This window comes from Trachemys scripta, chromosome 7 (genome assembly GCF_013100865.1).
Source record: "Trachemys scripta elegans isolate TJP31775 chromosome 7, CAS_Tse_1.0, whole genome shotgun sequence".
NCBI lineage: Eukaryota > Metazoa > Chordata > Testudines > Emydidae > Trachemys > Trachemys scripta.
In genome coordinates, this window is record NC_048304.1 from 112,417,917 (window position 1) to 112,445,500 (window position 27,584).

General features: G+C 40.3%; 1 protein-coding gene across 1 annotated transcript in view; it reads left to right on the forward strand.

The window, feature by feature from the left end:
* Positions 1 to 27,584, forward strand: part of SHTN1 (shootin 1) — a 91,678-nt gene that overhangs the window by 52,565 nt on the left and 11,529 nt on the right. Inside the window, exons 9-14 of the mRNA XM_034777327.1 lie at positions 3,645 to 3,791; positions 5,619 to 5,772; positions 13,370 to 13,472; positions 16,464 to 16,546; positions 19,299 to 19,408; positions 25,145 to 25,198. Of these exons, the coding sequence (XP_034633218.1) occupies positions 3,645 to 3,791; positions 5,619 to 5,772; positions 13,370 to 13,472; positions 16,464 to 16,546; positions 19,299 to 19,408; positions 25,145 to 25,198 (651 nt within the window). The remainder of the gene's footprint in view (positions 1 to 3,644; positions 3,792 to 5,618; positions 5,773 to 13,369; positions 13,473 to 16,463; positions 16,547 to 19,298; positions 19,409 to 25,144; positions 25,199 to 27,584) is intronic.

Sequence of the window (27,584 nt, forward strand, 5' to 3'; positions counted from 1 at the left end):
GCATCCACATAAAAATTAAGTGCACAGGATGCAGAATTGTGTAAGGGTTAGAGGATGGGGAGTTGAAACACCTGTGAGGAAATCCTGGTCCCATTGAAGTCTATGGCAAAATCCCATTGATTCTTGTCTCAACTCTGCCACTGGATTGGTGCTTGAGCTTGGCCAAGTTGCAGACATTCGGTCCCACAAATTCTCCATCTATAAAATAGGAATAATGAGACTTAGCGTCCTCTCTAAAATATTTAGAGATCTTGGATGAGGTGCCCTTTATTGTTCTCTTTAAGCCTTCTTTAGCTGTAGTAGTAGTTTCAGTAGATTCCCCCTAGCGCTGGCTTATGCTTCGCGTGTTGATTGGGATGTTCTGCAGATAATTGTCTCACAGGTGGTAAAGTCAGAACTAATCGATCAGCTAGTTAAATCCCACCACAGATCAAATAATCCCTTCAAGTAGTTCTTTTGCCCTGTCAACAAACACTTTGTTTGATATTTTGGTGCTACATGCAGGTTTCTGTGCTGCTGAAATGTGTTTTAATTAGATGGTCCTGGAAATTTAATTTTTATATATAATAAAAACTGTCTTTTATTTAGTGCAGATAAACTGACCTCCCAAGTGAGAGTATAATCATATTTTACCCTCTCATTCTGTTTCACTCAGTATTTTCAGTCCTGTCCTGTTTTGTTTCCTTAACTTAGGGCCTGATCTGGCAAATACTTAAGCATAGGTATAATATTTTAAATCGGTGGGACTAATATATCCTTTATTTTCCATAATATATGACCCAGAATAACACCTCAATGGAGTCAGTAGGGATCTGTGTGGCCAGATCACTGGGTCCATGCAGATCCTCACTGAAGTCAGTGGGGTGCTACGTAGGTGCCAGGGTGGAGCTCGTTGCCCTATCAGGGTCAAAGATCCCTTCCACTGTCAGGTAATGAGAATCTGTAGACATTAAATGCTATATGTCTTTACCTTGCTCTCCTAGGCAGACAATAGATTTTATACTCTGGTGAGGAGTGCTCTAGAAATACCTGTAAGCAGTATAAATTATTACTCTTCAAAGATGGGTTTTCTAGATGAGGAGATTAAATACATAAAACAAGTATACGTAATATAATGGGCTACCAAGAAATCCTGCCAAACATTCAAAATTTTGGATGGGCAGCCAGCTTTAAATCTGAATTTCTTCTTTGCTTTTGGTCAGTTTGTGGCACAGTTTTAGTATTGTTTAATGGGTCTTTTTAACATATATTTGTAGGACAATACGGCCCCTGATCATGTTTCAGTGTGCAGAAGGGAATGCAAAGTGGCTGTGCATTCCCTAGTCAGAAATACAGCCATCTGCCCATCTTAGTGTTTTGTACAGCACCCATCACTGTAGTATATAAGTACTTCACAGGACAATTAGTTCCATGTAGTGAGGTTTCTAGAGGAACTCTCTGATCCATTTGCTGCACTGTGCTCTCTGCTTTCTTCTTTTCTAAAGGAAGGTGAAGAGGACCAGGATTTGTATTGAAAGGCTGGGGTAAGGCTGACTTAAACCTAATCCTGGCCCACTACTCAGTAAGTCACTATGAGGAAGATAAACCATTACTTTGCTTCAGAGAAGAGTCACTGCAGTTGTTGCAGGATGTTAACTTCTGCTGTGTTGTGGTCCCACAACAGTCCCTGTTTTTATATAAGTGGAGGACTGGAGTCTGTAGTCATAGTTTTCTCTTCATTGGGTGCTTTCAGTTCTTTAGGGCCTTTCCCACTGCATAGCTCTACCCAATGAGGTGTTCTTTGATGGCTTTTTTTTAATATTAAGGCCACATCTCTGTTTTTGCTCTCGGTTTGCATTTGAGTCATCTAGACTTCATCAAAAGTTAGGGCTAGTCTACACTAGAATCGCTACAGTGTGCAGCTGTACTAATCAGCTGTGCTGCTAAAGCATGTCTGGTGAAGACGCTCTGTGCTGACAGGAGAGCGCTCTCCCGCTGACTTAATAAAACTACCTCTGCAAGAGGCAGTAGCTATGTTGGTGGGAGAAGTTCTCCTGCCGACATAGCGCTGTCCACACTGGCGCTTAGGTCGGTGTAACTTACGTCGCTCAAGGGGGTGGCTTATTCACACCCCTGAGTGATGTAAGTTATACCAAAGTAAGTGGGAGTGTAGATAAGGCCTTTAAGTTCAGTAAGATCAGTAGATGTCCCTTTTTATTATCAACCTCATAATAATACATTATATAGCCCAACTGAGTGCTGGATAGAAACTTGCTACAAAACTCAGCTACATAAATAAATACAGAGACATCTGATTGCATTTCTTTTTTTTTTTAATAATATACTGTAAAGTCCAATAATAGTGGATTGGAAGAAATAGTTCGTCAGAATGTTGTGCTAGTAATTTTGGCCAGAAAATAAGCAGTGAGGGAAACTGTCAAGATTTCATGGAGCTTTGCATTTATAATAATTTTGGGTCATAAATCATTCTGCTGAACAATGGATCAATTTTTCAGCAATTTGGGGACAATCACGGTACTCAGGGTGTGTTTTTCATAAATGATCGAAAGTGTCTCCCACAGGATAAACACTGGCTGTGCAAAACCCAGCATTCTCATCAGAAATCTCCTCTCCTAGTTACACTTGTCATTTCTGCTACAAAGATCAGGTTCTCTTTGGGCCAATCCTGGATTCCTTGCACACCCAACCCCCTACTGACTTCAGGCACAGCCCCATGTTATTGGCAGCATAGAGCTGCAGGGGTAGCTCCTTGGGTAATTTTATTGCAAGAAAGAAGAATTCTCCCTGGAGCTCTACAGCAGACAAAGGGAAGTACCCTCTATATTTGATCAGCGCAAAGGCCTGAGCAATCCCTTTCGAGGGCCCAGTGACCTATTTAAAAGGCCTGGTAGTGACACCCACCTGATTATTTCCCCCCACATCCTCCAAACCAAAAGTATCAACATTTGGGAAAGGGAAAGAAGTAGACAGTCCAAAATTAAAATGGGAACAATGGCTTTAAAGACAAGTTGTTGAGAGTATCTCTGAGCCCCATTTGTACTAGCCTAAAATCACACTAAAACTCACCACCTTCTGTGTAGAGTAGGTATGGTGACTGATTACATAGACTTGGGGTGAAATTCACCTCCCCACTGTGTTTCTCTCTCTTTTTTACACACACCCCACCCCACCCAGTAAATGGGCCTTGTGTTGGGAACTAGGCAAGTGTTTGGGGGATAAAATCTATCACCTGACACTTAGATTGGGCATGAGCCTCTCTATGGTCACTGTTACAGACCCCATGCTCTTTGGCTCCTATCCCAGTGACTGAATTTCTCATCTAGTGAAGAACTGACTGTGTAAGAGCTTGCATACCAAGTGAACTTTAATCTCTTAAGAGAATACTAATTTAAAGCATCTATGAGCTTTAATTTATGAGTGTTGCAAACACACACAATTTTAATAATAAATGACATAGTTCTCTTAACAAGGAGGCACTTTAGGCACTTAGCTATTGTAAACTTCCTCTCTGCTCCTCACCCCCGAGTTTCTTAACCAATGCTAGAGGATTCACTATGTTTATTATTATTATTAATCTGGTTCCAGTTAAGATGGGAGACTTGACTTAACCATTCAGTTTTTTTGGGGGGTGTTGTTTTTGACAGATGTATATTGAACAAAACAAGTTGAAACGACAAAGTCATCTGCTACTGCAAAATTCTGCTCCTGATCAGCAGCTTATGAAAGCTTTAGATGACAATGCCAAGTTGACCCAAACACTGGAAGAAGAGAGACATCAACACCAGCAAAAGGTAGTGTAAGATTTTTCACCTACTATAGGATTTTAGATAGCTTCTCAAAACTCCTATTAATTGCCATTTATTAAATGTGCCCAGCACAGTTAAATGCAGAGATCTGGTCCCTCCCCTATCCCCTGTCTCTTTGGGTCATTGATAGGGTTTGAACACACAATCTTCAGCACTTACGCCCTGATTCAGAAAGCATCTCTCTTCAAGAAAGCAAGTAAGCTAAGCATGTGCTTACTTTAAGCATGTGCATGTACTTAAAATTACCGGTATGTCCTGAATAGGGATGAAGTTAAAGATGTTCTTTCCTGAATCAGGTCTTGAAAGCATGCTCCTTTAACACTGGAGGTAAAGGAATGACTCTACTAGCTGGTAGCCGTAGTAGGCACTTAACTCTTCTGTGAACCAGCCACTGGACGCTGATAAAGGCATGTGCTAGTATGGATTACCAAAGCACTAGGACACTCAATGGATGATAAGTTTGAGTGTTGCTTTTTAAATTAATAGGGGTGATATGATGTCACATTGACGTGCGTTAATATTGATGTGCCTTGGGGAAAGCAGTGATTTTCAGGAAGGATTTAAATGAAGAGAAGGCAGGATCCAGGCATCCTGCAATGGGAAGGTGGTTCCTGGTTCCAGAGATGCAGGAAAATGAGAGCAGTAGAAGGAAGTATAAATCCCACAATATCGGGGAACTATAGAAAAAGATAGAAATTATACAAAATGCTGTGAATATGGGTGCCGTGGAAAACCCCAGCGTTATGAAAGGCATGAGGAAGATGACATCTCTGAAGTAAGACTATGTAAGTATGGTATCTGTGGATCTATGACCATTTCCACCAGCTGAGGATCTGCACCTATAAATCGCTTTAGTTTCCAGTGTGTGTATACCATAAGGCGGTGGTCCCCAAACCTTTTTGTCCATGCCCCCTTCCCCGGAAGCCACAGTGGAGTTGGAGCCACAGTCAGGAGTGGGGCTGGTGCTGCAGCTGGGGCCTCGGCTGGGATTGGGGCTGCAGTCGTGGCTGGGAGCAGAACTAGGGCTGGGAGCTGCGGGTTACAGCTGGAATCGGAGCCAGGAGCCGGTGGCCAATGCCAGGGCCGGATCTGGGGGTGGGAACTGAACGTGGGGGCAGAGCAGGGCTGGGTAGTGCTCCCTCCTCACCCCCCCCCCCGGGGTCTGGCCTGGGCCCTGCCGTGCCCCCCTGAATATTCCTCTATGCCCCCTACCCCACAGTTTGGGGACCACTGCCATAGGGTAATGCTCAGTAGTTGTACTTTCACATGTACAGTAAAGCCAAAGATACATTCACTTAATATATTTATTTAAAAACATACTTGAGGTGTAATAGCCGGCTTACAGAAAATCTCTGATTTTTTTGTAAACTAGACCAAATTGTATGTATATAATAGCTATGGAAGTGATTGCTTCAACATACTTGAATGCTGCCACTCAATCTGATGTCATTCTGTAGTTCATCCATTGACAACTGCATGAACTACGGAAGGAGTGAGTTTAAATTATAACCTTTTAAACAGAAGCAGTTAACTAAAAAAAAAAAAAAAACACATTAGTGTTTGCTTCAGATGAGGAAACTGTGTTCAAATAAGATGATTAAATCTCTAAAGAAAAAAAGTTTTTGTGGCTCTCTTTCAAAAATGTTTGCTTAAAAAGACTTCTCATGTATATTACTGCAGTTGACAGTGTTTCTGCCAATCTCATATTCTTAAGGCCTACAGTGTCTGATAGATGGCCCCGCTATTTATCAAGGCAAAAGACAGAATGAGCATTTATTTTTTTATTGTAACAAAAATGTTTGCCACCCTCAGGTTAAAGAATTAGAAGAGAAGCTAGAAAATGAAGCACTACATAAGGAGATCAGTTGTCTGCAGCAGCAGCTGGGACTTCTGGAAGAAGATAAAAAGGAGTTGGAACTAAAGTGGCAGAACTCTGAAGAAAAAGTTAAAAACCTAAAGCATTCAGGTAAAATCACTTAAATTAAATTAAGTTTAGAAGTGAAATTCTCTCAAGTGTTACTGGTGCAGACCTAATAGAATTATACATGATACTTTTGAGACAAAGCCATGAACTTCTGTGCATAATTTGTGTTTCACAGTATGAAGTTCAGTGACTCAACTCAACATAATGTCTAGAATCTATTCAGTAGAAAAATCTTTTAAAATTTTGTGGCATTGCAATGAGGCGTACAAACTTCACTGGAGAACAAGGGGTTAAGGAACAGCTCTGGTCCCAGGCAGCCCTGTCCAGCCACACTTGCAGGGCCTGCACAAACTGGAGGCAGGGGCTTTAAAAAGGGAAGCAAAGCAGCTCAGAGGCAGGGGGCAGTGGAAGGAAGCAGACAGCTGCTCTGAGGGAGCCCAGGAACTCATTGCAGACCTGACAACGCAGACCTCTGCAAACCTATAAAGGAGAGTCAGGTGACTGAGTGTGCAGGTCAGCGACTTCTCTGATTTACTGTGGGAAGCTAAAGGAGGCTTGCTTAGGAGATGGCCTGGGGGGCAGCTGTGTAGCACTGCAAGGTAGAGTGTAACTGCCCGCCATAGGGCCCTGGGCCAGAGCAGTGGAGGGGGTGGGCCTTGGTTACCATACCCACTTCAAGAGGATATTACATTTACAAGAGCATTCACCTGGGTTGAGAACCCAGCTGGAAAAGACCTTGACTGTTCAAGGGCCTAGACCCCAAGTCCCCATATTAAAGGGAAGGACTGGAAATTCTTGGAGAGATGGGGGAGGCACTGAAGGACGGGAATGTGTTTTCAAGAGGGAGATGGCCTGCACCCTCCTGCTTGACCACTAAGCAGCATGGTCGGTGGTTGTTCACCTTCCACGGGCATATAAAATTAAATCTCTAGGTAACTCCGAGTGTACAATAAGTAAAGATTCGATGCAGTGTTTACATGTGAAAGGATAATCCTTTTAAGTTCAGCTGTAACTTGTATCTTTCATTGACTCAAAAGACATAAATAAATAGAACATGACCGTTCTGTTAATTCTTTCACAGAGATACACACACAATACACCATGGCTTATCATGTAGCACCCCTATTGTACAGATGATGAGGAGGGGAAGTTCATGTTTCCTTATGTGGAAAACTTCCATATATGGAATTTTATCAAGCAACTTAGGAAATCACACAAGAATTTACTCTTGATCTGGCAGTTATCAGTGAATTTGTAGGAATGATTTAGCCCTTCAGACTGAGTTGTGAGAAAACAACTCCTGCTGAAGTGAGGTTTTTTCCCCCCATATTATAGGCTCTTCTGATACTGACATTTAAAAGGTAAATACTGTATTCAGAGCTTGGCACAGGGAATTAACCACACGACTCCTGTGGGTTTTAATGGCTGAAATCCATGGGAATTGTGTGTCTAATTCCCTGTGCATCATGCTAAATATTTATCCCCTTACTATCTGACTGAAAAAATTGTCTGACTTTCTGACTATTTGTCCAGTTCATAGGCTAAACTAAAGCCTCCAGAACACTGACAAAAATCACTTACAGTACGTACCGTATGGAACAACTACTGTAATTTAGTTATCAAAGTCTTATATGCTAGAATGGTGCCTGACCAGCTTACAGCATCATGCCTATTAAATGCTAAAAACTGTAATTTAACTCTCTTTATTTAAAATTGCCATTTCATAATAAATTCAAAATATAGTTAGCAGCTGGTGAACTACTGTTTAACTCTCCAAACACAGCTGGAATGTGTAGATGGAAAATGTCAGAGAGAAAAAGCATACCAATGTGGTGGTGTGAGCTTCTGGAAAAAATATTTTACAATTTTGTGTGTGTCAGATTAATCATAGACGCATAGAATTTAGCTGGAAAGACATATTAGATCATGCAGTCCATCTCACAATCAATGTGGGATTGTTAGATGCTCGCTTACCAGGATGATAAGCACACATAAGCAGATAAAATTACCTAGAATATATTTTCTTAGGGCTTGCTTTTTCAGTCTATTTTTAAAAGTCCCAGGTAACATGGTTGTCATGGTATTTTCCTGATAGCCATCCTAAATTTGGTGTGTGATTAAGTTTAAAAAACAGAAAACTAAATAATTCCTTTCCATCCTTTGGTTTTACATCTGTCATATCATTATATTCCATTATCTCCCCTCTGAGTCACTGGTTAGCCAAGGTGCACATATTTAGATAGTTTAGTTTTTCCATAAATTTTGAACTTCGTGATCATTGTTTTTGCTCTTCCTTAAAGAATTAAATTAAAGTTCTAAGATGCTGAGAATTGAACACCTGAGTAAGTTTCCCATCGTTAGAGCATGTCTTTGAGAGTGGGGAAATTGAAAGTTGATCCCAGGCTTCCACCAGATTCTGATTCTGGCACAGTTTGTTTCATGTGCAATGTGGATAGAAGGCAGCCAGATGTCCAAAACATGTGAGATACACATGGAAATACCATTATTTTCTACAGGGGATTGTGTGTGCCTGTCATATGTAATGCTATGAAAATGTAACCCAGGCTGTCATTATTATACTGACACTAATAAGGTCATTCTGGTTATTGTTGGGTAGGCATTTTCACTATAAGTCAGATCAGATACTCAACACAATTAATTAAAATGAACAACAATGGGGGAAGGAATGCAAGCCAAAATAGGGAAAGATCAGGTTAAGGATATTTAGATAAGTTAGAAGTACTCAAGTTGGCAGGGCCTGATGAAATTCATCAGGGTACTTAAGGAACTAGCTGAAGCAATCTTGGAACTGATAGCATTTGTCTTTGAGAACTTGTGAAGGACAAGTGAGGTCCATGAAGACAGGAGAAGGGCAAACATAGTACCTATCTTTAAAAAGAGGAGCTGGGGAATTATTGACTAGTCAGCTGAACTTTGATATTTGGAAAGACACTGGAATAAATTATTAAGCAATTCTTTTGTAAGCATCTGGAGGATAAAAGGGTTATAAGGAATAGCCAACATAGATTTGTCAATAACAAATGATGCCAAACCAACCTAATTTCTTTCTTTGACAGAGTTACTGGCCTAGTGAGTAGGGGGGAAGCAGTAGATGTGATATATCTTGATTGTAGTAAGGCTTCTAACAAAGTCTGTGATGGCATTTTCATAAGCAAACTAGGGAGGTGTAGTCTAGATAAAATTATTATAAGGTGAGTGTAAAACTTTTTGAAAGACCCTACTCAGAGTAGTTATCAATGGTTCACTGCCAAACTGGGAGGATGTATCTAGTGGAGTTTCTCAGGGATCAGTCCTGGATTTGGTATTTTTCAAGATTTTCATTAATGACTTGAATAATGAGGTGGATAGTGTGCTTATAAAATGTTCAGATGACACCAAGCTGGAGGGGGTAGCAAGCATGTTAAAGGACAGGATAAGAATTTAAAAAGACCTTGATAAATTGGAGAATTGGTCTGAAGTTAACAAGATAAAATTCAATAAATACAACTGCAAAGAACTTCACTTAGGAAGGAAAAATCAAATGCCAAAATACAAAATGGGGAATAACTGGCCAGGTGGTATTATTGCTGACAAGGATCTGGGCGTTATGGTGGATCACAAATTTTATATCAGTCAACAATATGCTGCAGCTGTGAAAAATGGTATTGTTATTCTGGAGCATATTAGCAGGAATGTCGTATATAAGACATGGGAGATAATTGTCCTGCTCTACTCAGCACAGGTGAGCCTCAGCTGGAGTACCATGTCCAGGTCTGCATGCCACACTTTAGGAAAGAGGTGGCCAAATTGGAGAGAGTCCAGAGGAGAGCAACAAAAATGATAAAAAGTTTATAAAACTTGACCTATGAGGAAAGGTTAAAAAAACGTGAGCCTGTTTAGTCTTGAGAAAAGAAGACTGGGTGGGAGGAGGACTGATAAGTCTGCAAATATGTTAAGGGCTATTATAAAGAGGATGGTGTGATGGGTTCGGTCACAGAGACCCCCTTGAGACTGTCACTGACGTGCGGAGTCTACCTCTGAGCCCATTTTCTCTGCCAGTTTGGGCCTCCAGAACCCTGTCTTGTTGAGCCAGATATGCTAATCTGCTGCAGCACAGACCAAGGGTCTGAACCATGCCCCCAAAGCTGCAGACTTAACTGAAAACGACTTAGCAAGTGCTCCTGTCTCTAGCACCCAGCTCTCAATGGGATCCAAACCCCAAATAAATCCGTTTTACTCTATATAAAGTTTATACAGGGTAAACTCATAAATTGTCCGCCCTGTATAACACTGATAGAGAGATATGCACAGCAGTTTGCTCCCCCAGGTATTAATCATTTACTCTGGGTTATTTAATAAGCAAAACATGACTTTATTAAGTATAAAAAGTAGGATTTAAGTGGTTCCAAGTAATAACAGATAGAACAAAGTAAGTTACTAAGCAAAATAAAACAAAACACGCAAGTCTAAGCCTAATACAGTTAAGAAACTGAATACAGGTAAATCTCACTCTCAGAGATGTTCCAATAAGCTTCTTTCACAGACTAGACTCCTTTTAGTCTGGGCCCAATCCTTTCCCCGGTACAATCCTTGTTAGTTCCAGCTCAAGTGGTAACTAGGGGATTTCTCATGACTGGCAGCCCCCTTTGTTCTGTTCCACCCCCTTTTATAGCTTTGGCACAAGGTGGGAATCTTTTGTGTCTCTGGGTCCGCACCCCTCCTTCTACATGGAAAAGCATGAGGTTTAAGATGGATTCCAGTACCAGGTGACATGGTCACCTGTCCTGTGAGACTCCAAGCCTTCATTCTTCCTGGCCTGACTCACAGGAAGGCTTGCAAATAAAAACAGACCCATTTACAACCAATTGTCCTAGTTGATGACTCCTAGTTTGAGCCATCAAGATTCCAAACCACCATTAATGGCCCACACTTTACATAATTACAATAGGACTTCAGAGTTATTTCATATTTCTAGTATCGGATACAAGAACAAAACATTTTTACAAATAGGATGACCACACTCAGTAGATTATAAGCTTTGTAATGATACCTTACAAGAGACCTTTGTCATGAAGCATGTTCCAGTTACATTATATTCACACTCATCACATGGACTATAAGGTGGATAGAAAGCTGGCTAGATTGTCGGGCTCAACGGGTAGTGATCAACGGCTCCATGTCTAGTTGGCAGCCGGTTCAAGTGGAGTGCCCTAAGGGTCGGTCCTGGGGCCGGTTTTGTTCAATATCTTCATTAATGATCTGGAGGATGGCACGGACTGCACTCTCAGCAAGTTTGCAGATGACACTAAACTGGGAGGAGTGGTAGATACGCTGGAGGGTAGGGATAGGATACAGAGGGACCTAGACAAATTAGAGGATTGTGCCAAAAGAAACCTGATGAGGTTCAACAAGGACAAGTGCAGAGTCCTGCACTTAGGATGGAAGAATCCCATTCACTGTTACAGACTAGGGACCGAGTGGCTAGGCAGCAGTTTTGCAGAAAAGGACCTAGGGGTTACAGTGGACGAGAAGCTGGATATGAGTCAACAGTGTGCCCCTCTTGCCAAGAAGGCTAATGGCATTTTGGGCTGTATAAGTAGGGGCATTGCCAGCAGATCGAGGGACGTGATCATTCCCCTCTATTCGACATTGGTGAGGCCCCACCTGGAGTTACTGTGTCCAGTTTTGGGCCCCACACTACAAGAAGGATGTGGAAAAATTGGAAAGAGTCCAGCGGAGGGCAACAAAAATGATTAGGGGGCTGGAGCACATGAGTTATGAGGAGAGGCTGAGGGAACTGGGATTGTTTAGTCTGCAGAAGAGAAGAATGAGCGGGGATTTGATAGCTGCTTTCAACTACCTGAAAGGGGGTTCCAAAGAGGATGGATCTAGACTGTTCTCAGTGGTACCAGATGACAGAACAAGGAGTAATGGTCTCAAGTTGCAGTGGGGGAGGTTTAGGGTTGGATATTAGGAAAAACTTTATCACTAAGAGTGTGGTGAAGCACTGGAATGGGTTACCTAGGAAGGTGGTGGAATCTCCTTCCTTGGAGGTTTTTAAGGTCAGGCTTGACAAAGCCCTGGCAGGATGATTTAGTTGGGATTAGGTCCTGCTTTGAGCAGGGGGTTGGACTAGATGACCTCCTGAGGTCCCTTCCAACCCTGATATTCTATGATTCTGTGATTAGCATATTTGTATAAAATCATATGGAGTGCAGCGTCACAGACGGTGATCAATTGTTCTCCATATCCACTGAAGATAGAACAAGAAGTAATGGGCTTAATTGTCAGAAAGGGAAATTTAGGTTAGATATTAGGAAAAGGGTATATGTAAGGGTAGTTAAGCACTGGAATAAGCTTCAAAGGGATGTTGTGGAATCCCCGTCATTGGAGAATTTTAGGAACAGTTGGACAAACACCTGTCAGGCATGGTCTAGATATACTTGGTCCTGCCATGGAGTAGGAGTCTGGATTTGATGACTTCTTGAGGTCCTTTCCAGTCCTTTATATTGCTATGATTCTATGGGGAACCCATAAGTCAAGCTCCGATTAAAAAAAGCCCTTAAAACATGCTGAAATCCATCCCTGTTCCGGCCAAAATGCTTTCCTGAATCAGAGGCTCAAGCCCAGGCTTACCTGGAGATACATGAGTAGTCCTGTTGAAGTCATTTGAATAGTCTTTAGTGTTGTTTGATGTGGTGAATATTGCATATGATTTTCAGTAAAGATATTCAGGTGCTGTTCTGTATGATAGTAGGTTCTTTACGAATGACTATACGGAGATTATTTAAACTTCACATCACTCATTTACATAAAGCACAAAGTAGATTTGAATGTGCATTCACCGTACTCCTTTTCCCATTTACATATTTTATTATTAAAAAGGGCACTATCTACATAAGAATCTCAGATAGGTTTTTAAAGCCACGTGAGGAATTTAAATTAAAATGTAATTAATAGGAATTGAAGATCCACTTTGGAAGTCCCACCCCATCCATCTGTCTGAAATTCCCTCTATACTTAGAAACAGCTGCTAAGATTTCCTGTAACTAAATGACATTAGAGAAAAATATATTTTTTCACTGTTTCCCCTTTGTACTGGGGTAGCTTCCCCCATTGATTGTGTAGATCTCTCACATAGCAACAGAACAAAAAAAACATGTTTTAAAGAACATGACTGTAAACCTGAAAAAAATTATCAAAGCGACGCATGGTAAAGAGTAGAAACTGAAATGATTTTTTTTTTTTAAATTGACTAGATTTCCAGTTGATGTGATGTCCCTTTCACAACTAGGAAATGTAGCAGTCACTCTGGTTTCTCCTCAAGGCTCCAATCATTGTGTATGAAGAGTTTAATATTATGCAGCTAGGCATTCAATTCTCAGAAGTTGCCTTGATTGTAGAAATTGTATGCAGCTAGATCAGTGTTCTTGGTGAAGATGAGTGCAAAAACTACCACTGACCCAGTGTGATAGCACATCAGCCATTGAGAAGTACTGCCATTTTGCTTTTGAATGAATTGGTGGCTTTCTTTACAGGCAGAACTTCTGTTTAGGACTCTGGTTTCAAATCATCCAGTAGCAGATGGGGAAACGCTTTTCCTGAGAACTCATTCTGCTTTTCTGTTGCTCTCATGCAGTTGATGAACTCCAGAAACGAATACACAGGTCAGAGAATCCAGCACCGCCACCTCCGCCCCCACCGCCACCTCCGCTTCCTCCCCCTCCTCCCAATCCAATTCGGTAAGTGCTGTAAGTCAAGATATTTGGAAACTGTTTTTCCTTAGGCAGTGGTGTAGGCTGAGCAGTTTTGAACTCAAGCAGACTGAGCAGTGATAAACCAACTTTCTTTAGCTGTTCTGGACTTCTTTTCTTCCTCTCAACCGGCTGGACATCTTGTCTCCCATATTTGGCTGACAAGCTAGACACATTGACCAGTCCCAATTAGTGTTCGTCCTCCAAGAAGTACTCAAGTTCAGTGGCCTGTTTAGACCGTGATTTTTGGGGAAGGAGGGATACCTCTTTGATCTGAATTTGGAAGGTTGTTCTTCCTGTTATCTGATAGCTGTAGTTATATGTGACCTAGAGAAGTGCTTATCTGAATCACTGCTGTTGGGGTACCCTCTGCAAGCAAAAGGGCTGGGTTTGGTACGTCTGCCTCTCCATCCAGTGTGGATGATGGAAATAGCTAAATCTGTGGGATCCCAGGTTTTAGGTAGGATAATCAGCCTTCTAAGCATCCAACAGATTGGACAAGATTTTCATAGTGACACCCAAATCCCACTGAAATTTACTGACAGGTGAGGCACCAAATCCAGCAAAGCACTGAACTGCATGATCTTTAAGAGCTTGAAGAGTCCTACATTAAGACTATTCACATGCTTAAAGTTAAGTATGTGCTCCTGTGCTTTGCTGGCTTGCTCAACTCACCTGTGAAAATCTCAGTCTAGATGCCTACAATTAGACACCTAAGTGGCTTGATTTTCCAAAACTGCGGAGCACTTGCCATCTGCCAGTGAAGTCATACTTCAGACACATTTTTGAAAATCTTGGCCTTTGCTTTTTGTGTTAATAGATTGTTTAAAAATGAAATTTTCTGTCATACTGCACTAGATGTAACATGCAAATCTTGTTAAGTTATTGGAATAATGTACAAAAATTCCAATGATTAGCAATGAAAATTCAACCCTGTTCTGTCATTGTTTAGCTGATTCTGTAAAATATATTTCTGAACACCCATATTTGGACTCTTCCTGCTTTTACCTTTCATTAGCTCATGTGACTTGCTTAATTATTTTACACAATCCAACCACTTTATTCACTTCCACTACAGTTATATACACATTTGAATAGAATGATTAGTATGTAAATTCCTCCCATGTCACAAACAAAACTGCACCTCTTGAAAGACAAATTCCATAGGTAATCAGGGTGCCAAAAGTAGCTAACGCAGAGTAACTTTTACATGTGATCTGACGCTCAGATGAAGGAATTTCGGGAGTGCGGAGTAAATGTCATACACAGCTACATTTTCAGGCTATATTTTATGGATTGCTTTAAAAATTAGGAGTTAAATACATCATTATTTTAGGACAGGTTTCTGAATCTTTAGTTCAGTTCTTTTCTTTTCAATAAGGTGTAATTATTTGAGATGGTATAGAAAATTTCAAGCCTAGACCTTGGAATTGATGATGAGAGAAACACTGAAGTGTGTCCTAACATTGGAAGTAGCTAAATTGTGACATAAAGAGATTATTTTTCAAGGCTATGAACAATTAAACAAGATGAAATAGACTGCAATCATTCCTAAGTGTATCATCTCTGGAGTACTGTCTGTAGAACCAAAAGAACTTGCATATTATGTAACAGCACAGATTGCCAGAAAAAAAAATCTGTAATGACTAATGGGGCAGTAAGTGGGGTTTTTTCAGAAGTTTATTTTTAATTATATTAAATGATACATACATACACACACGCTACAGCTGCCATGACAGGTAGTTCAAAGAAAGACAGCAATAATAATGTAAATATTAGTAGAATATTCATCATCAACTTACGAGTATTGAAAGATAAATGGGTATTTCAAAACTTGACATGAACCAGATGTAAATTATTTTACCTTAATAAGGAATCAATATTATTTAATGAAATTGTATTTCTTTGTACGGCAGTCTCCTTGATTGGAAAAAAATGTTATTCTGAAGTATTCTTGGGATATGTTCTTGTAGTATATGAGGAATAGACAGATAAACTTTAGCCATAGAAGATTATGTAGAAGTGTAAACATCTCTACAGTGTTTTTGATAAAAGGGTACATTGCCAAGTTCAAAGACACGATTTTAAAAGCAAAATTCCCTCTGTGTTACTAATAACTGAAATTAAAACTGAAAGAGTATTAAAGAGAGAATTTTCTCTGAATTGTATAGGGTGGCTGTTTCCTTTTCGCATTTCTCTTTCAACTTAGACAATGAATATAGACTGGTCAGTTTCACATTTTGTTTCTGATCAGTTTCTGGTTTTTCACTTTTAGGTTTTCATGTGTTAGCATAATGGTGAAGTGCTTGTTTTGCAAACACTACAAAGGAATGTTTTATGTTTTTTCTAATCCATTGAATTAAACACTTCTGTTGGTCATAAGTTTTGTAAACCTTTATTTTAAAAATAACCCCTACATTCTGGGGGCATACTTAGCCTGAAGGTATCTATTTCACAGTGCATATCATGGTGAGGTTTTTTATTTATTTATTTTGAACACAACACATAGGCTCTGCTTTTTCTTTTGATCTGGTAAACGTAGGCCAACAAATATTCATTGAAAAATGAGGGAGTGATATGATCACCCTCTAGCAATGTCCTCTGGAGAATAATGCTTGACATTAATATGTGCAATCCGTCATTTTTTGTTGTTGTGCGGGAGGGCTTTAATTTGTTACGTGTCACAATGCCATGTTACCTTTTAATACTCAGATCTTAAGTGTTTTGCATGATGCCCGACAACAATACAAGAAAAGTAAATAATATCTTTGTATTTGTAGGGGTGCTTCACCTCTGTCTCTTCATGGAAATGATTAACGCCTCTTTTGTAAATAGGAGAATTATAAATCAGTGAAGCAAGCGTTCAATGCTGGCTCCTTTTGCAATATATGACATATGTTCAGGGTCAATGCTAAAAGTACAGATGTTGCTCATAAGAGAAAGCAGTGTGACTATCTTCATTTTAATTGTCCTGAAAAGGTCCCTTATGTCCATGATTCGTAAGAGGTCTCATCTTAGCAGCACTGTGAGCAAAAAAGAAAGAGCTCCTCAGCAAGAATCAGGTATGGCTCATCCTATTTCAAGCCGTGTGGATCACTTGTTAGAAAATTCAAACAATATTTGTGTGAAATTAAAAAAATTAAAAGGTAGTTTTCAACAACCCACCCATTTTGGAAGCATTCACCTCTGGCACCAGTTTTAATGCAAAACAGGTTAGTAAAGACTAATAATTGTTACTATCTGTTCGTAGTAATAGGATAGTAGCACATGGAGGACCAAATGTGCTAGGTGCTGTGCATATACATAGTAAGAGATTGTGTCTGCCTTGAAGAACATACATTATAAGGCCCCAGTCCTGTAAACAGTTACACCCAAACTTAATTTTATGCAGGTGAGTAGTCCCATTAATCCTTGTGCACATAAAGAAAGCACATAGATAATTATTTGCGGGATCGTTACTGCTTGTGTGGCCTAAATAGACAAGACAGAGTGGGGAAAAAGGAAGTATTATTCTTCCCGTTTTACAGATGGGGTAACCGAGGAACAGAGCCTTTAAGTGATTTGGCCAAGGTCACACAGGAAGTGTATGGATGTTAGCTGTTTACCAGCCCGTGAAAAATGAGATTGGTGATCTCGGTCCAGATACTACCGTAGTAGAGAAATTACCTTGTAGCTGTATATCTTATAAAGAGCTAATCTTCTTTTCCAGTAACTGTTCAATAATGCTAGACCTATGTTGTCTTCATTTATCATGATTTTTTTAACTTCAAGCATTTTAGATGCTTTGATTATACCTTTTCATTGATTGTTACCAGCTGTGATTGCAGGAAATACTGTGAATAGTACACCCCATTCTTCCATTATTTATTAGTAAACTTTTTAACAGTTCTGATCTTTCTTCAATCACACATAAATTGCTTCTTCCTTTAATGGCTGAGTGCTCATAAAAAAGAATAAAAAAGGTCTCTCTCACTCTGGTTACTATATCTAACTTCAGGCTTCTTTTGACCCTTGTTAAGGACTTACGAGTGGTTCCTATTCCTCACAGCCAATTAAGCTTTTACATTTGAAACAGACTGTTTGGGAAATTAAAACCTGGCATTAAATTGATATACAGTACAGGAACGGCCCTTCTGTGGATCTTCAGTGTTACCAGGAGAGAGGGTCTACTTAAAATTCCTGTTATATTAGGCACTACAGCAGATTTTAATAGTGTTGACCGTATTTCTCCATCTGTCTCTCTTTATTAGTTGGCCTTTTTTGTATGGTGCAGTTATTACATGGTTTTAGTCATGTCTTCTAGTGCATCGATATGTTAGTATGAAAAGCTCACCTTTATCAGGTAGGACTTTCAGTTTTACTTGAACATTTCACAGGTCTGAGCCAGGTCTGCTGTTGGGTCTCTTGGAAGCCAGATCCCTTGGTGGTATTGAGGTTTTTCATTTTTATATCAATGCCACGTTGTTTAGTTCTACTTTTTTTTCTTTTAAGACTTTTGGGCATGGATTCACAAGATTTTAAGCACACCTGTAACTTCTAGCACATTGAGTAGCCCCATTGCTTAAAGTTAAACATGTGTTTAAGTACCTTGCTGAATTGGGGCCTTGATACTGCCTCATCTGTAAGCATCATTGACTTGACCATTTTGACCAACTCTAATGAAGCCAATGGGATTGTTTCCATTTACAGTGTTTTAAGTGAGAGCAGAATCTGACCTCCCGATTTAACCAGGGTTGCTAATTTCTTGGGGTCTGAAGACCTGCATCTCCAACTGTTCAGGATCAGCCCCCGGTTCCAGATCTGAATTTATATACTGCACTATCTTTTTCTTCTGTTGGTACAGCACCTAGAACCATGGGTCCTGGCCCATGACTGAGGCTCTTAGGTGCTATGATCATACAAATAATAAATACTAATGATCTGACGGTAACAGGATGGAAAGGTTGAGGGCCAGATCATCAACTTGTGTAAACGGTCATAGTTCAGTTGAAGGCAGTGGGGCGGTAACAATGTACAGCAACTCAGGAACTGTCCATAGGATCCTGCATATGATTGTGAGGTTCCTGAGTCACCCTAAATCCAGGTGCTACAACTCTGTAAAAAGATACAAAGTAGATTCTTCTGACTTCTGTTAGCATGTGGATCATGTTATCTCCATCTGGACATACCTTAAAGTGATGTAAGGGGTGCCTCTCTGGGGTAAGGGGAGCTAAGGGCTGGGACAGAGGAGGTCCTGTTTGAAAACCCCATGAACAGCTAAGATTTGAGTTTAAAAAAAGGCTTATGTTTAAATTTAATTCTCATTTACATTAATAATACCGCCAAACTGAGGAAGGATGCAAGTTTGTATTCTATATAGTGTGTATATATTCCACCTGCTCTCGCTGACATGAGGAATTTTTTCAGTTATACAGCTATCTGCATTGCACGTTAATCGTTGCTTGATCATTGATTTTCGTGACTAAATTACTAACTATATTTATAACTCGCAGCATGTGGTGAATGTTACTTATTTTTATAATGTATCCCTTTAAAATGAGTGTTTTCTTTGTTTCTTCCTAATACACCTCTACCTCGATATAACGCTGTTCGTGGGAGCCAAAAAATCTTACCGCGTTATAGGTGAAACCATGTTATATCGAACTTGCTTTGATCCACTGGAGTGTGCAGCGCCGCCCCCCCCCCCCCCCCCCCCCCCCCGGAGCACTGCTTTACTGCATTATATCCGAATTTGTGTTAGGTCGGGTGGCATTATATCGAGGTAGCGGTGTATCTTGTATCTTTAACTTGACACTATCTATACCTTATGAACAGGGGAAGAAGTAAGAGACCTGAAGAGACAAGCAGTTGAAGAAATGATGGATAGAATTAAAAAGGGAGTTCACCTAAGGCCAGTTAATCAGTCAAGCAGACCTAAGTCCAAGGTTTGGAATACTTAAACATTGGTTTCTTTGTGTGTTTAGTCTTACACTGGGGGAAGTTAGAACAATATTAGCCTGGTACTGTAATGTGTGCTGAAAACAAATGAAATGTACCATAATACATTTATCAGAGCACAATTTTTTTTTCTTTTACTTTGCTTGTTGTTTGACCAGAATAAGGTAAAGTAGTGGGTTTAACTGTTGGACTATAAACCAGTCAGCCTAAAAAATTGAAGGAGGAGAAAATAATTGAGAGAAGGTACAAAAATAAGGCAGTGATTCCAAAACAAGATGTAATTTTAAAAGGTAAATCTGAAAGAGCTATTATTGAATCACAGAAATTAGAGATGGAATGGCTGCTTTGTCATTTCATTCATCTCCCTGCCAGTGTAAGATTTTCTCTGACAGTTTGTTCTCCAGAGTTTTGTCTAGTGCAATTTTAAATGACTCAAGCAATGGCTCAATTCCTTAGGAAGTCAGTCTAACAGACCTCAAGTTTATGATCTCCCTCCGCCCCACTTCCGATAGTCTTCAAATGTTGTTATCACTTGCTGTGCCTCCCTCTATGCCCGGGTGTACACATGTACACACTCAAGCCTGAGTTTTCAAAAGTGACTAGTGATTTTTGTGTGCCTCAGTTTCTAGGTTCCTGAATTGAGCACTGAAAATCATGAGTCACTTTTGAATATAGAGGCCTTAGTCATCATGTAGTCCATCTATAAATATTGCACTATTTTTGTCTTCATGTTATTCCTCCAGCCCTTAAATCATTTTTGTTGATCCTCCTTGAACTTTCTCCAAATTCACAATGTCTTTTTGGTATTTGAAGTATCCAGAAAGGTCTTGGGTGCATTTGTCTTGATACAGATTGAAACTAAAAGAGAGCACCTTCTCAAGCCTAACAGTACAATAGAGGCTACTCTTTTAGAAATCCTAAGCAAATGTAACAGTGAGGAAACTGAACAAAAATAACAATCTGAAAAGGAATGTGATTGGGTTATGTAAAGGAAATGTTCCAAAAGACTTGATCCTTAAACAACACAGACTAGTGTACTTTCCATCTCATCAGTATTTCTTTTCTTTCCCCTTATGCAAGACACAGCAGTAATCTGTGAACCTGTCTGCAGCAAAGAGTTTAATGTCTGCATAAATGCTTGAAATAGCCTATACGCAAAAGTAAAATAATGGGATAGTGGTTTTCAAATGTTTATATTTAAGCTAAGTAAATCTTCTCTTGATTAAAGTAGCAATTATCTTAAGAAAATAAATGAAAAGTTAGCCCTGTGTCAAAAAGTAAAACTTTTTCACTACCGTGAAAGAGTTTGATCCTAGAAATGCTGAGAGTCTTGCCAGCTCTTTTGATTTTTGTCACAGTTCATGTGATTCTTGGTGTTTTTTCATAAAGCTACAGCTCCTGGAGTCATGTGATTACGTGAGAGACTGATGTTTTGTTTTGGTATTTTTTAGAAAGTACATTTCTAATCCTTGTGGTCCTTATGGAGGTGAGCTTGAAAATATAATCCCAAATGAAACGGAGAAGCTCAGAAACTAGATAACAAATACAATGCATCCAAGATGCCTCAGAATTTTTAAGCCAAACATTTTAAAAAGATCTCTCAATTTTTTTTTTATTTTTTTTTTTTAAGACCTTACTCGTGATTTTTGAATAATTGGGTTGACAGTTCTGCGCTTACACAAACGAGTAACTTGGAACGCAGTGGGACTACTAATGTGAGAAGGTCTTCGTGACCATAAGTGTTTGCAGGATGATCAGACCTCAGAGTGTTCATTAAGGTAAAGGCACAGATCCTTCAGGTTATTACTACAGCCTTAGCTCGGAGAGTCTTCTGGTGACATCAGAATTCCAGCTTTCATGAAAAGAAATTATATTTCTAGTCTTCATGTTGTAAAGAAAAAAATGGAAGCATGAGCTAGGTGTAACCAATACAGTGATGTCTGAGGGCACAGGAGCTGTTAGAGCCTCAAAGGAAGCTGTCTGAGCCCATATCCATCGCCAATGCAAATCAAGCCCCCTGCTTGGCTGCAGTCCTGCTGCCCCTTTGTGGGGTTTGAGGGACCCTGTGACACTTTCCTCAGGGCACCCAGAACTATAAGCCACTATGTTACCCCTCTGCCTCAACAAGGGAGAGCTTTGTTTGAGCTTAGACTGTGTGTCAGTTCCGTGCCATGCCACTCTGCCGGCCTCACAAACAAACCCCTTGATACGCTGCCAGGCTAATACTTGCCTTGCTGGTAACAATCGGTGAACGTCAGTTCCGCAGGTCCCCAGAGACCTGTCTTTACAGTGTCCTGTCCCTCTCACTGGATGCTCACAGTCAAGTTTGCTGCCTCCAAAGACACAGTGCACACACTAGCCTGTTAGGCTAGCTGAGGACTCTTTACTTCAATATAACAGCACTCAGATGGTTAATAGTAAAACAAAGAATACATTTATTAACAGAGAACAGAGATTTAAGTGATACTTAGCAAGAGAAAGAAGAGACAGGTATGGTTACAAACAAAACACACTTTCTAGTGGCTAAATCTTAATCTTAGCAAGTTACAATCTTTGCCTAAGCATAATGACAGGTTTCAAAGTAGCAGCTGTGTTAGTCTGTATCCTCAAAAAGAACAGGAGTCCTTGTGACACCTTAGAGACTAACAAATTTATTTCAGCATAAGCTTTTGTGGGTTACAGCCCACTTCTTCGGATGCATAACAAATAAATTTGTTAGTCTCTAAGGTGCCACAAGGACTCCTGTTCTTTTTGCCTAAGCAGTTTTCTTAGTCACATCAGGTTACCAGCATCTCCAGCCCTCCAGGTCAGAGGATCCAACATTCATAGACTCAGAAGGGGATGTCCCCTTTGTCCCCTATGAGGTGGATAACTAAAATGTCTGTTTGCTCCTCTTTATATTTTCCTGCCTCAAGAGCTAGGAAGGCTTGCTGGGAGTTTAGACTCTGTGCCCCAGAGTGTTTATAAGCTGTTTCCTCTGCGGCTTATTAGCTTGATTCCTTTGTTTACCTTCTATGTAAATATACTTTCATAATCTTCTGCCTGTAATCAAGCCAGTGAGACAGGTAAATCCACAGCCCTTTTTCTAGGGCCGGCATGATTTATGCATTGCCTCTAAAACACATTTTAAGAACATATTCCCAGCATACATACATAACTCTTTGCCCATAATTCATACATATCTCATGCAATGTATTCCTGACCAGCACATCACCAGTTTACATATGATACCTTACAAGATATCTTTTGGATACATATTATGACTGTCAAGCTGTCTGGAGTCAACCTCAGGGCAGACTGTCAAGAAACAAGACAAAAATCCCAAATTGGTAGTGAGTCCTATACGTAGATTTCACCAACCAAGTAACAAGTGTTAATTCTTCAAGCACTATAGCAGCCTAACAATGCAGTCACAGAAAGTCCCCTTGGGTACTCTGGTCTATCTTGCCACCCAAGCAAACTTGCCTTTGTGATAGATGGTCCCTTACACCAAAAATCACAATATTCAGGTTACTACCAGTCCCAAAGGACCAGTCACTTACCCCAAGTCAATTGCATCTTAGACCTCGCACCAAAGACAACGCTTGTAGCCAATCCTATAATAAACTAACTAAAGATTTATTAACAAAGAAAAAAAGATATGAGTTATTTACAAGGTTAAAGCAGGTAAACATAATGAGTTACAGTTTTAGGTTCCAGAACATCATAGAAGCTGCTGCAATATGCAAGCTTTCTATGTCCATTAGAGATAACCCAAGCATAGCAGCTTGGGGCTCCCTTTCCATCTCCAAATTCCAAGCAGCATAGTGATACAGTTCCTTCTGGTCAGGGATTTTTATTTCCTGCCCCCAGAGTTCAAACTCATGGGACAAGTATTTGCCCCTGTCTCCTCTTCACGGTGTGTATGGAGCAATCAGCAAAGTCTTTATTTCACAATGGCTCATTTGGTTTCAGTGGGGCTTCTTGTGTGGGGGACCAGCACTTTACATTAATTAATGTTCCTTTCTTCTTTGGTTAGTTACCCAGTTACGGAGATGTATAATGCGAACACTCAATATAACTTTATACCATGGGGTACAGATGTTATAAGTGAGATCAATACATGCAGTATCCTATGAGCATTGCATAAAGTCTAAACACGTCCTTATAAACTTATCTGTTTTAATAATGCTAATACACAGGTGAGCCAGACTGGTTTCCAGCTATGCAATTGGCAGTGTTCACTGAGACCTAGGGGCTTTGGCATGAGCTGGCACCTGGTCTGCCAGAGTCACAGTGACAACCGAGGTGATGTCAGGGCTGATGAGAGTTACAGTATAGTGAGCCCTCTGCCAGACTTGTATGTAGAGGTGTGCCTGGGGCCCTGCATTGCCTTCATTCAGCACTGGCTGACTGCCCTCTAACTTCTGTTGACTTCAAGGGAACTAAAGACACTTGGGCTGAAATACTGTAGATGAACCTTAATACCTCAGGCAATAAGTGCAAGCAAGATAGAGTGCAGCTGGATAGCAGTTGGATCTGTTGTTCCATTTTTCTCCCTGCAGGGTGGGTAGGCAGGGGCAGTATTTGTTAACTGTAACTAACTCGTTTTCACGGTCACCCGTCCCTTGCACACACTAATATAATGACACAAAGGGATTCACATTCATTAAAATGTGTCGTTTGGCTAAGGGGGTTAAAATAATTAAGGTAGTCAGATTTATGCACCTTGAAAGGAAAAGAGCAGAAATTAGTATCCTAGAGAACCTTATGAATATTTATTGTAAAAAAAAATTGAAGAACCAAACCCTAACACTCAGAAATATTTCAAGGGGTAGATCTACTCAGTTAATAGACCCTAACTGCTGATTTTGTTCTGCTGTGTCTGAATGAAAGCTGCCATTGTACTGCTGCTTCCCAGCAGGCCTGATCCTAAGAAAAGCAGGGAACCTGCATCTTCCAATGAGTGCACTGGGCCCAATCCTGCACGGTGCTGAGCACCATCCACTCCCATAATGGCACCCAACGTTGTTGCCAGGGCATCATGAGACAGCCTGGAAAAGGGTGGGGACATTGCAAGTGGCTGTAGAGGGAAGGTTCTATGATGATGTGGCACTGGTTTGACAAAAGCAATAGTCTGTCTTAATATGAACAGTATGGGGCAGAGGGTGGAGCAAGAAGACTCCCCCTTTGTTGCCATTCACAGAAGCTGTCTCTAAATTCCCGTGTTCCCTTCTCCCCACCCCAATGGGAGGAGGATTCTGAGATGGGAAAGAAGGCTGCCCCTCCCCAGTTCCCTTCCACATCTGTCCTGCCTCTAGTGGTGTGGGAGAGGTGGGGACGCCACTAAAAGTAGGGAATCAAGGAGAGCAGTAGTAAAAAGGGGACTTTATTTGAACTCCCTGCTTCTGTTGCATTCATTTTTATTTAATGTTTTTATGCTAAAATGTTAATATTCAAATTTACTAAAGTATACTCGCTACAATTCAAGTTATTTAATTTTCTCCTTAATTCCTAGTTAATATCTTTCCAAGCATGGAATATTTTCGGAAATACTAGCAATTTTAAATGTCCCACTTTGAGGGGTGGTGAGTTAATAAATTTACATAGGCCTTGCCAACAAACCCATTGCAGATTCGTGTGGTGTTTGTCCTAAAATACCATACCAAACAAGCACACACATCTTGCACAGTCAGTATTTGCAGAATCAGATTTCATGATGTGTCTGTTTTGTTTAATTACAGCCGGAAGAACCAAAAGCCTCTGATAGTGCAGTGAAGGAACTCAAGGGAATACTGGTAAGAACACATGTTGTTTACATTCTGTTGTTCTCTTTTCGCGTGAGATGAGAGGACATTTTGAGGCCGGATGGATAGATATAAATAGTCAGAGAGAGATTTCTCTAACTCCCTCTTTCTTGATATCTGAATAGATATAGATATCTAAAGACCTAGAACTCTCTTATCTTTCTATCTGTATTTATTTATATAAATATATACAAATTTATATATATAGTTACATATATGTATTTGATTGTCACTACATAAAGCAGTTATATTTGATATTTTGCTCATCTATAACAAAATGCGCTCAGTTTATTTCTGTTTTGTAATGTACTTACACTGTACATGTTCAGTAGCTGCTTCTCCTGAATAGGTGCTTAAATTGTATTGAATAAGAGTCAAATCAGCATAGCTTCTCCTACTTGGCTTCTCTAGTCCTGAGAGTTAAAAGTTGAGGTGTAACTTCAGCACATGCATAGAGTGAAGTCCTATCCTCGTTGAAGCCATTGGGAGTTTTGCAATAGATTTCAGTGAGCCCAGGGTTTTATCCATAATTTGTTAATATTATTGCACACATGCTTAATAGGCAATGTTGCAGTTCCTAACAATCAATGCTAGGATTTACATAACCTTTATTAATATATACTGTAGTATTGTACAGCAATGGTCCAAAATACTACAGCTGACAGCATTGCTACTGCAGTGTTAGGGGCCATTACTATGGTATTTTAAAACAAGGAACAATATTTTATGCCACCATCTTTGGCTTACCTGGTTACTCTCTCTTCTAGTCCAGGAGATTTTGAGTTTAAGCCCCCTAGTGTGATGTGCTGAGAAAGGGGAGTTTGCAGCAAGGGTGGCAATCTTGGGGTAGCATTAAACTGGAGATAGTTCTGTCATCTTTGGCAGAAATTATTCTTTAGTTGTAAGTTAAAGATCCAATGGCACCTTTGTGAAGAGACTGGAGGATCACCCTGATGTCCTGGCTAGCATTCCGCTAGGAGCTAACTTCTGTTGTCCAAGGCTGCAAGTGAGCTATTGCAGCGTACATAATGGCTGTTTCATTTGCTGTCAAGGGCTGCTTCTTCATGACTGAACTCAGTGTGTCCTTTGCCATTGATTTCAACCTGAACAAGAGGAGACCCATGATCGCTGTGCTATCAGTATCTAGCTCAATGCTTTTTGTAACTCTTCGGGATATTTAGAGTATGAGAGGTGTTATATAAACTAAATTCTAGTCTATTCTTGAGACTAATCATTATGCACAGTCAGATGACAAACATGGGGGTGGGTACTGAAGAAATAAATACTTACAAGTTTGTTGTTACTGTGCTAATTGTGCATTACATGCAGACCTCCATATAATTGTTATAAACACATTTATATTCATTCTGTAAATTGCAGAGTTCAAGGAAAGCAACTCAGTTCTTTGGTTTACTTTTAGGTCTGTAACGTTAGTACAGTGCTGAGGACTATTACTCATTAATAATGCCCCAGCTCAGTTAATTTCGGAATAGTTACAAAGTAAAATATTTTAACTTATTGAGGGACAAGCTGTTTTGATGGAGTCCTGGAAGTAGTGCTGCCTCTGTGACTTATAAGCTGCTGTTTGCTTTTGCAATCTAATACCCCCATTCATGAGTGTACATGTACAACACTGTATCTTGTATCTCTTCACTGATTACTCTCTGAAGAAATATACCACTTCTGGAGACCAAACTTTTCCTGGCAGCCATGACAATAAGTAACAATTGTTCATGCCTGTCGTGGAACTCTGTAGGAAGGCAATACCATATCAGAAAATAGCGCCAAGGGAGCAGTTGATCCATAGAAGAGAGTGAATAGGACTGAGCTGAAGATACCAGTTGTGTGCTGTCTCAAAACAGCGAGCAACCAACTCAAGGTCCATAAGCTCAACTGGTTAGCAATGAGTTGCACAATGCAGGGCCTAGAAACAGCTGATGTTGGTCATGTTGTCCCAGAGATCAGAGCCAGGTAACTCCACATTCAGAATATTCCCTTGTGGACTCCCACAAGACTGTCTGCCCACGTCTCTCTGAAAGGATACATGATGCCTTTTGGGAGTAATTGTGAGACACTATGAAGTTATCAACTTCAGTGAGAATCTCATGACCGTGCGAGACCAGGCTTGTCTGACAACAGGTCCAAGACTTTGCATTCATACAGGAGGATATCTGTATGACCACAGGTCTCAGGGTCTTTGTACACTCACTCTTTTGGCCTGGCTTTTTCACAGACACAACTAGAATTAGCAAAGGAGGGAGAAGCAAGAGGAGGAACAAAAGGAGGTGAAGACAAGCTGGAGGAAAAAGAGAAAAGGAATTTGGAGGAGAAGAGAAGAAGGAAATGGGGGAGGGAGAGAGTACCCCAGACTCCATCA